We start from the raw sequence: 14789 nt of genomic DNA on the forward strand, positions 1-14789 counted from the left end.
ATGTTAAAGCCAGGCGGTGGTGGCACATGCCTGTAATCCTAAATCTTAGTGGGTGGAGGTAGGGGGATCGAGAGTTCAAGGCCAGCCTTGCTATATAGCAAATTCGATGCCTACTTGGGCTATAGAAGACCCTGTATGCAAACAAAACAAAAGTAAACAATCAGTTTATTCCAGACCTGGGGTCTGAAATGACACTCAGCACACTTAGCCTTTAATCTGGAGTGGGCTCGGCTTACAGGCCTTTGCCACCATGCCTGACTGCACTGGACAAGCATGGACAAGCATGATGATTCCTTTCTTTCTCCCCAGCCCAAGATTTCTCTACATGTGGCCAAATGCACGTATCTCAGTGATGGGCGGAGAGCAGGCAGCCACCGTGCTAGCCACCGTGGCAAAAGACCAGAAGGCACGGGAGGGAAAGCAGGTGGGTGACCCCTTCCTCGTGTGGGTCTGGCTGTCACCGGCAGAGCACCCAGGCTACCTGTGCGCCCTCGGGGAGGGTGTTGAGGCTCCACTCCCTGGTCCTAAGCATGCCGGGCAAGCATGGGACCACCCAGAAATTCCTGAGTACCAAACACAGACACACTGGCTTCTTACTCTTCTGTAACTGGTGAAATCTCAGGAAATTCATTTACTCCTTTTTGGCCCTATAGCTATGTGTTCTTGCTGTGGCTTTTGTGCACTATTGTCTCATCAGAGGAAAGGAATGGGACATCTACTTGGTGTGTGACATGGGCTTTGCCCTGCCAGCAGGGATCACGTGGTCAGTGATGGGATCTGCAGAACTGGGATGGTGCAAAGCCACTTGCGTCTCTCACCCCTCCTTGTCTTTGTGTGTGTGTGTGTGTATAAATGCACACATTCATGTATGAGAATGTCAGGATAACGTCTGGTATTGTCCTCACCTTTCATTTTGTTTGAGACAGGGTCTCTTTTGTTGTTTTTCTGCTGGGTACACGAGGCTAGCGCTCTTGTGAGCTTTCAGGGAGTCTCCTGTCTCTCCTCTTATCTCCCCATAGAAGTGCTGAGATTGCAATTTGTGCTGCATGTCCAGCTCTTACATGGATTCTAGGGATTGAATTCAGGTCCTCATGGTTTTTGCGTCAAGGGCTTTTACCTACTGAACTCTCTCCCCAGCCTGCCTCTTTGTCTCGACCTGGCAGCAGGAACTCTGTAGACTTAAGTTGGTGTCTTAAATTCACTTTAGTGCCGGCTACAGCAAAGTGGTAGCTTTGCTTCATGCGTGTGCCTAGGCGGAGGAGGCCAAACTGGATGCTGTTGCTACTGTAGGTGTGGAGTAATTCCGCCTGATGTTTTGAAGGAATGTTTGAACTTGAGCAAAGAAATCAGTCCCTTGCTAAGTAACCAGTCTTTGGTTCATTTGATGTATAGATATTTAAATCATTCCTTTTCATATATACATAGTCAGAGGGTCTCCCCCAATGGCTGTTCACTTCTGCACTTAAGTGTATGCATGAGAAAGTTTAAGGTTTACGTGAAGTAAGTCACTTTAAGTATAACTGTTTATTTGCTTATTGATTTTGGTGCTGGGGGTTGAAGCCAAATGCTAGGCAAGTGGTGTACCACCCAACATGCCTAACCCAAGAATATTTCAAAGTTGAAAAATGTATTCTCCTATAATTCTCCTATAAAGATCTAGGATTAAAGGTGTGCTCCACTATGCCTGGTCTTCTCTATCTTGTTGGTTTCTCTGTGTTGCCCTGGCTGTTCTGGAACTTGCTCTGGAGATCAGAGAGATCCACCTGCTTTTGCCTCCCAAGTGTGCACCACCACACTGGCCCTTCTTTTTAGCTTGAGATTGTTAAAGCGTTTTAATTGTATGATATGACTTATATCCACTATTGTACCCTGGAGGAACACAGTGACGTGTGACATCTTGGTTTTGGCTTTGTGTTGTATGGCCTCAGTGTGGTGTCTTTGATGACAGTTAGACCTTGTCCCAGGCAAGATCATGTATGTTAAAGCATCATTTGCAGTCTGTCTCTGTGCAAATGTTAGTTGCACCCTAATGGTTCACAGAGCACATCTTTATCCAGAGGAGTCAGTTCCAGGGACGCTGACTTCCTGTCTCTTTTCTTTCAGTTCTCCAGTGCTGAGGAGGCAGCTTTGAAAGAGCCTATCATTAAGAGGTTTGAAGAGGAAGGAAACCCTTACTACTCCAGTGCAAGGTGGGTGCAGGCCTTCTCTCTGCCCCTGAGGGGACTCCTGGCATCTGGGGCAGCAGCTTCACAGAGACCTGAGCTCTTCAAAGGGCATTAATGTAATGTCTGGCTAGGTGTGATGGTGCAAACCAGATATCCTGCCATTTGGGCATCTCTAGCAGGAGAATTGAAGTTTGAAGTCTGCCTGTGCTGTATAAAAAGACCTTGTTTAAGTAACAAAACCATTGCCTGGACAAACGGGTTACTCTCACACTATCATTCATTCATGCCACCCCCTCCCAGGCTTCCTTGCTCTGTAGCTCCACCTCCGTTTCCCACACAGCCCACCCCAGTTAGGGTATCCACAGACTGGTATGACTTTGTAGCCAGAGGTGGACCTTGTAATCCTCACATATTCTGGAGCTGCTCCTAATCTCTGCTTGCACATGGATTTCTGTGTGGCCTTCCTGGTGGTTTGGCTGCCCCCTTGCTTTAAGCAGGAGACTGACTGATCACCGATTGGCACTGGTTAACAAGTGTGCTTGCCTGCTCAGAAGGTGATTAGTCACAGCCGGGGTCCACATGTCAGTGCCAAGTAATTACCTCAGACACCACTGCGGCGGCTGTTGGCTGTTTGTTTTCTGCGCGGTATAATCATAATGAGGTAATAAATTCTCACTGTCTGTCCCAGCTGGAGACTGCTGGTACGTGCTTTCAGATGGTTTTTCCAATGACTGTAATGTTCAGCGTTATGAAGACTAATCTAAGCCATGTCTTCTTTCTTCCCTTGGGCAGAAGGAGAAAAGAATAAATACCAGTGTCTTCTAAAATTAGGTTATGCCTTGAATCATGCCCTTTACTGGTAAGGGCAGACTGGAGAGAAGGGAGGAAGAAAATCAGAAGCTTAGAATCCATTTCAGTCATTGGAGTTCATCCCCGTGGCCAGCATTGCTCTTGGAAGTAGAGTACAAAGACTAAAGTATATTGTTAATCAGTTTGAGTTCAAATAATAACATCTGAGATTTTTTTGTTGTTTGGCAACAGGATTTCATTACTGCCCAGACTGACTGAGTAAGAACTGGCTAAGTGTCAGGGTGATCTTGAACTCCTGAGCCCCCTCTCTGCTCCCACCTCTGGAATATTGGGATGACGGTATTGCTCAGGTGTCCCCAGCACAGTTTCTGCAGTGCTGGGACTGGGGTCGAACCCAGGGCCTCTAGCATGGTAGATCAGCACTCTACCATCTGAGCTACGCCCTGAGCATATTTGTGAATTTTCAGAAAGCCTATTTGTCTTTCATGCTATTTGTAAGTATGTGTTCCCCCCACAAGCAAATATTGTGAAGGTCATTGGTTCATTTAATTAGCAACAAAGTACTTTATAATCTTTGGTTTGAGCAACAAAGATCCACCTCACTTTGCCATAGTGCAAACAGACATTCAGTGGTAGCAGCCAATAGAGGCAGAGGAACTCCAGGGAGCCATGTGAGGAATCTAAAATAAGTACAAAGCACATAGATATGCTCACTGGCAGTGCTTCCGGGAAGATTTGGCTGAAATGCTCAGGGCTGGTTGAACTTGAAAGATGGAGACTTTTATTTGAGCCATGAACTTGTTTTTTGATGTCTAAAATGAGTCATCTTTTGGGAAAGATTGCACCTTTATTATTGTCATGCTAACATTAATATTTGTTAATAGGTTATATTCCAGGCATCAGTGAGCATGGCTGAATAGATATATCTTTGGGAATAAATTTAGGAAGTCGGGAGGGTTTGTCTATTAATTTACAGGTGCTTAATCGTGCTGTTGAAACAGCTGTTGGCCTGGAGGCAGCAACCTTCTCCTAAAGGTGATTTCCAAGCTGGGTTGGAATGTTCTTGTGTTTGGTCAATCCCAGATTAACAGCGTTCCCTGACTTCCTTAGACTTGAACATGGTAGAAGCCAGCTGTCTGGATTATCTTCTATTATTAGAGCCTCTGTTTCATTGCCTGTTTTTCTGGGGGGCTTCATTGCTCAACGCCAGCCCTGGTGCTCCCTTTACGGCACACAGGACATCGCTCAAGTGTTGCACTCCAACTTTCCCAGGGCTTTGATTGAACCTCTTCCTTGGGTAGTCCTTAGAGGCTGTCACTAACAAGCCCTTCCCTCATTGCTTGGAGGATTCTATTGCTCTCAGACTCCCAAGGGATAACTAGTCTACCTACCTGTTCACAGTCCCCAAAACAGCCTTCTGTCCATTGGCCACTGATACACAGGGTCCCTGTGATGAATGTTTTATGAGTTAAAATGCAGTTCCTGGCTACCTGTGTTTAATAATTGCTGTGACATCCAGACGCTAGAAACATCTGTGTAGAGAAGGGGAAGCTGCCATTCACTAATAAACCCCACAGGGCGGCATTCCTCATTTGGCCAGGGGTTCACATCTACAGAAGATTGAGGCAGGAAGATCACCACAAGTTCCAGGCAAACCTGGCCTATAGAGTGAGACCTATCTTTTCAAAGAAAATTCTAACAAACAACTAAAAAAAGTCAAAAAAGTATTATTTCTCATTCGTTTTTCTTTATACATTTGAGAATGCTAGTGAAAACAAACTAAAGTCTCTACTCAAAGGTTTTTCTTTAGAGCAGTTTAAGGGTTTTTAAAAAAATTTTTTTCTATTGTAACCACAAGATGAAGAATGGCATTTTAAATTACTTACTTTATTAATAAAATATAGCGAGGCTTCTGCAATGATTTTCGAGTTGCTAAGAGTTTTGGGTAATGTGCTTTTTGCTGTAAGGTCACTGGGTTGTGTTTATGGAACTCCCCACATTAAAGACAAAAGCAGATCAACGTGATTGCTACATTTCTGTGAGTAGCAAAGGAACAGAAAGTCTTATAAAGAAAAGCCTGAAGCTCCGCCTGGCATCCCTGGTTGTGAGCACTGTCTTTCTTAGTTCTGTGCTCAAACTTGACTTCTGGTTGGCGACTCCAGTAAGCAGGCACTAGTCAAGAGCGCTCTCTCTCTCTCTCTGTGTGTGTGTGTGTGTGTGTCTGTGTGTGTGTGTGAGGGGATCCACTCAGTGATTCTGAGCATGACAAGGAGAGATGGCGGCTTGATGGCTGAGTCACAGTGACCATTCTCCTCTTTCCACAGGCTGTGGGATGATGGGATTATCGATCCCGTGGACACCAGGCTGGTTCTGGGACTTAGCATCAGTGCAGCCCTCAATGCGCCCATCCAGAAGACTGACTTCGGCATCTTCAGAATGTAATCCAGATACAGAACATGTTACCACATGTACACATGCCACACGTGCATAAATTAACATGTGTGACTAAGCCTTAAAACTTGGGATTTACTGGACATGTAACTGTCACAGGAATTCTTTTCTTAACAGTATGTTGTACTTTTTAATTGTAAAAATCAGTGAGAATATCTGCTTGATGAGCTTTGATTTTTTTAAGATTTTCCTTGAAGATATTTACCATGGCTCATTTTTATCACCCATGAAATGAAGAGAGTAATTTGCAATTATCCTGAGTGCCACAAATATGAAAATAAAATTCTAATCTGTCTATTCAAGGGTTGTCGAGATGATTAACATAAAATTGTATTACCACATTTGATATTTCAGCACCCTTGTGTGTATGTGCACATGTGTGTGTTTGTGTGTGTGCGTGCGTGTTTGTACTTGTGTGTACATGTAGCCATCAAAACCCAACTTTAGGCATGTGGACATTGTTTCTCAGGAGCCATCCATACTGTTTTTAAGATTCACTTTATTTCTGTTTATGTGTGTATGCTCTAAGTGTGTGTCTTGTGGTAGGAGGGCAACAGCACAGGTTGTGCTGGAGCTGCAGCCACAGGGAACTCTGAACCTCTTAGTGTGGGTGCTGGGGACCAAACTCAGGTCCCCGGGATGATGAGCAGCGAGTACTCTTAACCACTGAGCCGTCTCTCCAGCCCCGTGCACCTCGTTCATTGAGACAGGCTCTCACTGAGTCTGGAGTTAACTGCCTCAGAGAGGCTGACTTGCCGGGGAACCCCTGGATTCCTCCTGTGTCTGCTTCCCTGCCACTACAAGTATGCCCCACCACACCTGGCTTTGTGGGTTCTAGAGGTAAAATTGGGTTCCCATTCTTGCGTGGCAAACACAGTATCTACTGAGCCATCTCCTCAGCCTTGGGCACACTCACTCTGAAGAAGCCACCATCCCATCTCCGTAGGAATCAAACTTGCCACTGCATGCACCCCGGGCCGCTTTCCCTCCCTTCCATTCTCCTCCCTGTCATTTCCAGGCTTTGCTGCCCACAGCCTTCCCCAAGGTCACCTGACCTCCATATTACCAACACGCTGCAGTGGGTTCTTTTTTCTGCTCTCACCAGATGATGAAACTCGGTAGCATCCCAGTTGGTTGAACACTGCCCTCTGAAATGCTGTCCTTAGCCTTAATAGTGTAGCCCTGAGTTTCCTACAACCTCATTAGCTCCCTCTGTAAGGTGTTTCCCTTGAGATCCATTCTCCCTCCCTTTATCTTGATTTTCATTCTTATGCTAAACTATACAAATAACACAAGTATTCTTTTTTATTATAAGATAAAGTGATAACTTTGGCTCCACATTAAATGCCTTTACAGTGCAACCATTCCCATCATCCATCTCTAGGACCTCGTTGTCTCCAGGCAACTGCCTGTACTGAGTGAACCGTAGTTCCCATTTCCCTTTCCCCTCAGCTGCCAGCTCATCTTCCTTTTTGAAGTTTTATTTTATGTGCATCGCTGTTTTGTCTACATTCATGTCTGTGTGAAGGTGTTGGATCCTCTGGAACTGGAGTTACAGATGGGTGTGAGCTGCCATGTGGATTCTGGGAATTGAACCCTGGTCCTCTGGAAGAGCAGGCAGTGCTGAGCCATCTCACCAGCCCTCGTCTTATCTTTAAACAGGTTTCTCATGTCTATGATTCCTACTGGACTCTTCCAATCTCATGACTTCCAGATGCTATCTAGGAACCACCTGCAGTTCTTACCCCACCTTTCCTCCGAGTTCAGATTTGCACATATCCAGCAGTTTACTGGGTATCAAGGGAGGTCGCGTACTCATCCTTAGGTCCTGGGTTTTGCCTCCCTCACTGGCTCTTGGACCAGCCCAGTCGTTTCTTCCCTGAGCCACCATTGGCCTTAGAAGTGGTCCTGCCGCAGCTGGTCCTTTGCCCAGCCTGTCTGCTGGGGAGTGGGAATGGCCATCCTCACCAGGCCATGTACCCATGCTGCCCCCTTGGGAAGACTCTGCGGTGGCTGAGGAGGAGCCCGTACTCCAGGGGTACCCATGATCCTGCTAATCTCATTCTAACCTCATCTTTCAATCTCCTCATGGGGGAATGGCTACCCCAATTTCAGACATCCGGTTCTTTGAACCTGCTCAGTCCTTCCCACCTGTGGTTTACAAGGCTCCATCTGACTGTATCATTCTACGCTTAGTTTTTCAGCATTTAACCATTTAGTATAAACTGTTGATTCTTCCTGATGTCTGTTACTTTCCCAGGCTAGACTGGCATTGTAATGTATGCACTTATGGAATATAATGTAGCTGGAAGTTTCTCTCCTGCCCACCAGTTCCTGAATAACCACTCTGAGGCTTAATAGTAATTACAAACTGTTTGACCTATTAGCTCAGGCTTGTCATTAACTAGCTTTTACAACTTAAATTAACTCATTTTTATTATTTTATATTTTTACCATGATTCTCGTGGCTTATTACCTCACATCTTGCTTCTCCGGAGGTCATTGGCATCTCTGCCCTTTTTCTCCCTGTATCTCTGTTTGAATTCCCTACCTGGCTCTATTCTGCCTGACTATTGGCCAAATCAGCTTCTTTATTAACCAATGGTAATAAAACATACAGCATACAGAGAGACATCCCACATCATTTATAACCTAGTTCCTTTCCCACAAATTAGTCAGTCAACTATAAATATTCTTTTGTTTACCTGTGTCTCCAGTGCCTGGAACTTGAAAGTACTCAGTATTTCTTGAATGAATGGGAAAAATAAATCCTTCCTGTAATGATGTCATCAAGTCACATAGTTTTCAAGTCATGTGACCAACTGCAATTATCAAGTATGTTCCTGATAAAATTTCAGAAGGAAAGTTCAGGAAGTCAAATTAATTTGGGGGAGAGAGGCATAGAAATAGAAGATCATAATTCTGAGATAGCTTGCATTTTTACATTAAATTTAAAAATGTAGCCTGGCAGTGGTGGCGCACGCCTTTAATCCCAGCACTCGGGAGGCAGAGACAGGCAGATCTCTGTGAGTTCAAGGCCAGCCTGGTCTACAAGAGCTAGTTCCAGGACAGGAACCAAAAAAAGCAACGGAGAAACCCTGTCTCGGAAAATCAAAAAAAAAAAAATGTGTAGGTGGCACAAGCCTTTAATCTCAGGACTTGGGAGGCAGAGACAGGTGGATCTCTGTGAGTTCAAGACCAGCTGATCTACAAAGCAAGTTCCCAAACAGACACCGAAGCTACACAGGGAACCCCTGTCTCAAAAAACAACAACAACAACAAAAAAGGAGTATGTGCACATATGTGTGTTTGTGTATGTGCACATATGTATGTTTGTGTATGATGTGTGTGGTGCTGGTGGGTGCATGCTGATTAGACATGGGTGGGTGGAAGACAACTCTTTTGGAGTTGGTTCTCTCCTTTCATCATGGAATCTGGGGATCCAACGTGGGGTGTCAGTTGTGTGGTTTGTGCTTTTACATGCCGAGCCATCTAACTGGCCTGGGAACACGATTTTTGAAAGTAGGAGCACAGATCTGTTTTTATCACTGTCCCTTAAATTCTTGAGGGGACAGCATCAAAAAGATTCTGTGTCCTGTGTCCTCAGTAGGAAGGTTGCCTTGGAATTTAGCACAAGCTGTTCCTAGGGTCACGGATCATCTCTCTCAGGTGACTGCTTCTGCTAAATCTGCTATTGGGAGTTGCTGATTGTCTGGTTTCATATGCATGTGCATAACTCTCAACAAAGGAGCATCCACTTTCATCTTGGGTATCAGCATCTTCAGATTTAGGAAGAGATATGTGCTCCAGAGACCTACATCCAGCTGGCAGAAACTGCCATGCACTCCAGCCTTCTAGACATTTCTGCTTTTCAGAATCTGAAATTCCAGGATGGTGGGTAAACTGTATTAAGCTTTTTCAAATTAGTTAATAAAACAAGTGGATTTGCATTCAGATCAGAAAGCAAAATGGATTTCCTGTCACGGCTGTGTAATGGTCCCTTGTAAGAGCTGTCAATAGCAACGTTTTCTGGATGTTTCAGGGGTGTGTTTGCCCTGGAGACATCACTAAACCCACATCTAAATGATACCCTCTCTAACTGGGGAGAAGGCCATCCAACTGTGAGGACCTGAGTTTGTTCCCCACATAGAGCCTGACATAGCAGTGTGCGCCTGCAATTCTGGTGCTCTTAGTGCTGGATAGATGAGAGGTGGAGCCCACAGAAGCCCCTGGACCAGCCAGTCTGGTGTGGGCGGGACTGAACAACAAAGACCTTGTCCCAAACAAGGTGGAAGATGACATTCAAGGGTACCTCAGGATGTCCTCTGACCTCCACGCATGTGACATGGCACACACTCAAACTATAATGGGTATAATTTTTATCAAAATATGTAATTTATTTTTGCATTGTGACTTATAAATTTTGGTAAGGGTATGAGTTCTGTGAAACATGAAATACAGAGTTAATTAGTCTCCAAATCTGCCTCTCGGTTCTTAGAGAATAGACGGACTCAAGATTACCCCCCCCCACCAGTTTCCAAGAACTGTGTTTTCTAATTAGAATATGTCTAAATACAGCAAACTAATCATAGCCTGGTGTTCTTTGTAACAGCTCTCTAAAAATGTTACAAATGAAGTCCACGTACTATGGAATGATGACATGTGGGAAAAGTCTTTTCCCACAAAATGCAGTTAGCTCATCTTTATTTTAGGGATCTAGACCAGAACATGGAGGACACAGTGTTTTTCTCTAGTTTTCCCTTTAGGTAAATGTGCATTCCATATGCCAGCCTCGTGTCAAAGGCAGAGATGTGATTCATCATCCACCTGGCACACTTGGAGAGTGTCAGGTCCTTACTAATCTCACTGGGAACATGATCTTGAGACTGGGATAGGCGGTCACTCCGCAGCTCGTCCTCGTGGATCAAGTACCGTGACTTCGAGTTAGCTTTGCGTACTTTTCACAAGCCAGTATTCATGGTATCTGCTTTGTAATTTCAAATGTAGATTTCAGAAGACTGGGAATTTAAAAAAATAATATCCCCATGCTAGAGGCAGACCCAGGGAAGGGTTACCAAGGGGCAGAGCTGATGTTAGGTTTCCAGACTCAGTGGTCAGTGGTCTAGTTTCTGAGGTCTCTCTGTCATAGAGAGGACCTGAATCACAGGTTCACACTTATTTTAAGGGAGAGAAGGGAGTGTCTCTGAGGGAGAGCAAGAGCTTAGGGGGTGATGAACTCAGAGTGAAGTTGCTTGAGAGAAAGTAATGCCATGTCTGCCTCCTACAAGTCAGCTGGAGAAGGAAATCTCAGGAGAGCATTCAGTGAGAAGAGAGCTCAGAAGAAAAGCAGGTGGCATTTTGGGGTGCTGAGACCTAAATAGCAAGAGATGTCTGTAGGAAAAGTAGTCAACGCTTTTAAATCACAGCTCTGTCAATTACATTCCCATAGCTATATGATTATTAGAAATAACCAGGTTTAGGGTCTGGAGAGAAAAGTGATTAAGAACACTCCTTGCTCTTCTAGAGGACCCAATTGATTGGCTCACAACCACCTGTGTTTCTAGCCCCAGAGCATCTGATGCCCTCTTGTGGCGTCTGAGGGCACCTTCACAGACTTGGCAAACAGTCAAACATACACAAAACAAAACAAAAACTAACTTTTTCTGAAGTTGTTTATAATTTAAAATCTACCAATGTCAAAAACTTGGGAAGACAAAAGCAAATAGAGTGGAAAAAATCTCCATAACCCACTTTCTCAGAAATAATTGCTGCCATTATTATTTTTGCATGCTCTTTTATTCTACCTGCAAGAATTTGTTTTGCAAAAATGATGTCTTTCCTTTTACTCTGTGACCTGTGCCTTCCCCTGATGTGCTGTAACTATTCTGATGTGTTTACAAATAGCTAATTCTTCTGTTGCAATTTCGACCCAACAGATGCTGTTGGATGTATTCGATTCCCTGCTGTTAGACTTGAAGTATTTCTGAGTTTCTACTATGGTGATGCTACAATGAACAGATGTTTAAGTCTCTGCTCATACACATGATTGTTCTCTATAATAAATCCCTAGAAGTGCTCAGGCTTATAGGACATATTGCTCAATTTTGTTCTGGAAGTGTATTTTTATTGTACTGGTATGTTGACAACCAGAAACTTGTTCCCAATAGAATTAAATTGTTCGGTGTGAGGTTATGTTTGCTTTTGTTGGTTAACAGTTGTGTCTGAATGACTGTGTCCTACCAACAAGTTAAGAAGACTCAGCGTGAGTGCAGGGCAGTCATGGTCGGGGAAAGAACACAGCTGAGAAGACCACGCTGGTCCTGTGCTGGTGCTTACAGGTTGTGGGCACCAGAAGAAGGCGGGAGAGGGCCAAGCCTCCATCCCTCAGATCCCCCTTCTCTCTCCTAACAAGTGGCTTTGGGTTGAGTGGGTTGAGTTGGGGACCTGGCCCGGGGCGGGGGGGGGAAGGTGCATGTGAAGGACTTTGTAACGTCACACACAGATTTACCGGAGGGTTTAGTAGACTCATGGTGGAAAACACACGAGTTTATTTTGTTCTAATGAGCAAACTTTTATCAAGGCAGACTTTGGCTTTAGGGCTAAGGACAAGTATGGAATGGTACCTGCCCTTTCACAGCATGTAGCTAGTGACTTCTGAAGGCGTTCACTTGCTCGGTATCCTCCATCTTTTAGTGAGTGTGTCCTCATCTCTTGGGTGGTACCTTTCTCTTGTTCTGTGCAGTCTTGGTGACTGTGTCCTGGCCTCTCACTCCCACTTACTGAGTCTTCGTCAGGTGGACTGTGCCCAGCACCTTGACCTGCACTAAAGACAAAGATGAATGACTGGTCTGGAATTGTTCCAGTGGTCCCCAGGTTTGCTCTGGGCTCCCTAGAATGGCTCTGGCTACTACAACTATAGAAGCCTGAGACACCTTCCATTACCCCAGTGCTAATCACAGAATTCGCCACGGGGTGTCTTGTAAGTCAAAGATTCCAGTGAATCTTGTTTCTAAACTTGATGAAAAGTTTTCTGTCTTCATACCTGCCCCATCCCAAGCCTGGCATCAAACTCTTGATGGACCTGCCTTCCATTCCTAAGTGCTGGGAGTGCAGGCTGTGGACATGTACCACCATGCCCAGCTCCCCGGCATCTGCATTAAAAAGCTTTTCAAAAAGAAACCACTAGAACTAAGTTTTTGCTTCTTGTTGTTTTTTTTAATAATGCAGACAGCAGTAGACTGTGGGTGTTGGTCTTCAGCACAGGAAGCATTTACAAAAGGAGGCTCAACCGTCACCAGTGAGGGCCAATAGGGTGCTCAGTTTGTCACCAAGGAAACTTGGTTTGCTGTCCTATCTGTCACTGAAGTATAGCACTGGACAAGGATTTAGTTACCTTTAATTGGAAATGAGGCTTTAAAGATTCCGAATGTCTCCTTTTGGGGATAATTTAAAGACGGTTAAGAGACAGAGGGTAGGACCAAGTGAATTCTCAGGCAGACTTTAGTGATCTCTGAAGAGCTTTAAGGCCAAAGGGAAGGTCTTATATGAAGGGTAAAAAGGTTACCCACAATTCCTTTGGAATGGATGTGTTGCTTTCATTGTGTAGCTGTTGGCAACCATTTGGGAGACTTCAGTTTTTATTTTGGAGTTACTGGTATTTTAACTTCCTTTTTTCTGTCTCGGTTTTAAACACAGCCTGTCTTCCATTCCTCTCTCTCTCTCTTGAAACCATAAACAACAGAATTAGCTTCCTGGAACTAGACACTGAAAATAAAGACACAATGAAGTCTTCGACAAGAATTATGTTAAATCTCTACTAGAGCAGATTTAGCATCTTTGAGTTAACAATTAGAAGTGCTTGCTAGAAAGATAACTCAATATGGAGTCAAGAGATCTGGGTTCTTTGCTAGGACATGGATCTAATCATGGGAAGCTCCCCTTTCTATTATTATTATTATTATATCATCATCACCATCATCATCATTATTATTGTGGGTGAAAGAGGGGGGGAGTGAGGGAGAACATGCTCACATGGGTTACGTGTGAATGTGTGACCGTCTCTTCCTTTACCTTGGGTAGGTATCACACTCAGGTGGTCAGGCTACCCCACTGGGCCAGCTCACTGCCCTGCTTATCTCTTTAATGTAAAGGTGAGACTAGTTTAGAGGTCTCCCATCTTGGTTTTTCATTAAAATCAGCTATGGAGGTTTAAAACTATGCTTGAATAAGAATCTTTGAGGTGTGATGGGTTATTTTTAAAAACTCTTAGCTGTTTCAGAATAATGAATCTCAAACATCAGTTTAGATCAGTACTGAAGGCCTCCAACAGGCCCAAGTATGGCAAACACAGGCCCGAACATAGCAAACATGGCAGATGGGTTTTGCCCTTTCGCCCTTTTTCCTCTCCCTGCCTAAAAAAAAGTTACATTTCTTATTGGTCATTCCCTTATTTGACTGCGACTCATTCCTAAGACAAAACACTGAGGTCCAACATCACAATCCATTATTTAGCTAATATATCCAATCAGGATTTATCAACTCCCCCTAGCACAGATCCCAGATCCCCCTCACCCCACTTTTTCCCTGAAAACTCCATTTCTGCAGAAACACCCCTCTCTTGCTTCTCTTGTCTTTCTTGCTTCCTTGCTTGTGTTTGCTGCTGCCACTGCCTTTGCAGCCCTTCCCCCACGCCCCCTTCCTGCACTAAATCTTTGTGCTGAAAATTTGGTGTCTGGGTGTGTCCTGTACGGATTCAGGGGTGGGAGGAAGGGAGGAGGATCCCTTTCAAGTATCATCTTGAAATTATTTTATTTTTCTGTCCTTGTTTGTTATTTATTAAGATAGATAGATGATAGATAGATAGATAGATAGATAGATAGATAGATAGATAGATAGATTCACTACATAGCCAACATTGACTCAGACCTATGCTGGTCTAGAACTTGCCTCAAAGTCCTGAGAACTGGGATAACAGCCTGATAGCAGGCCTGTGTGACCAAGCCCAGCGGGAAGGCTTCTTAACATGCAGGTTGCTAGGCGACAGGCAGGTTTCTTAATCCTAAATCTGCAGAGGGCCCCAGCGTGTTCGTCCCTGGCAGGCTTCAGATGACTTTAATCCCCTTTCTAGTACTTCATTTTCGGACTCCAGGAGACTTTTGCCATGGGAAAATCACTCCCATAGTCTTCCTTTTACATAATTGTGCATTTCTCTCCTCAAGTTATGGGACAGTTTAAATTTGTCTTAACATCTCCACAACTATTAATTAAAATCAGACACTTGGGCCAGTGAAGGTGTTGGCTGCATAAACCTAACTACCCAAGTTTGATACCTGGAACCCATGTAAAGATGGAACGAGAGAACTA

General features: G+C 44.4%; 1 protein-coding gene across 1 annotated transcript in view; it reads left to right on the forward strand.

The window, feature by feature from the left end:
- Positions 1 to 5728, forward strand: part of Mccc2 (methylcrotonyl-CoA carboxylase subunit 2) — a 61820-nt gene extending 56092 nt beyond the window's left edge. Inside the window, exons 15-17 of the mRNA XM_057790129.1 lie at positions 310 to 424; positions 2104 to 2189; positions 5300 to 5728. Of these exons, the coding sequence (XP_057646112.1) occupies positions 310 to 424; positions 2104 to 2189; positions 5300 to 5417 (319 nt within the window). The 3' untranslated portion in view covers positions 5418 to 5728. The remainder of the gene's footprint in view (positions 1 to 309; positions 425 to 2103; positions 2190 to 5299) is intronic.
- The last annotated feature ends 9061 nt before the right edge of the window (positions 5729 to 14789 follow it).

This window comes from Chionomys nivalis, chromosome 15 (genome assembly GCF_950005125.1).
Source record: "Chionomys nivalis chromosome 15, mChiNiv1.1, whole genome shotgun sequence".
In the NCBI taxonomy this organism is placed as follows: Eukaryota; Metazoa; Chordata; class Mammalia; order Rodentia; family Cricetidae; genus Chionomys; species Chionomys nivalis.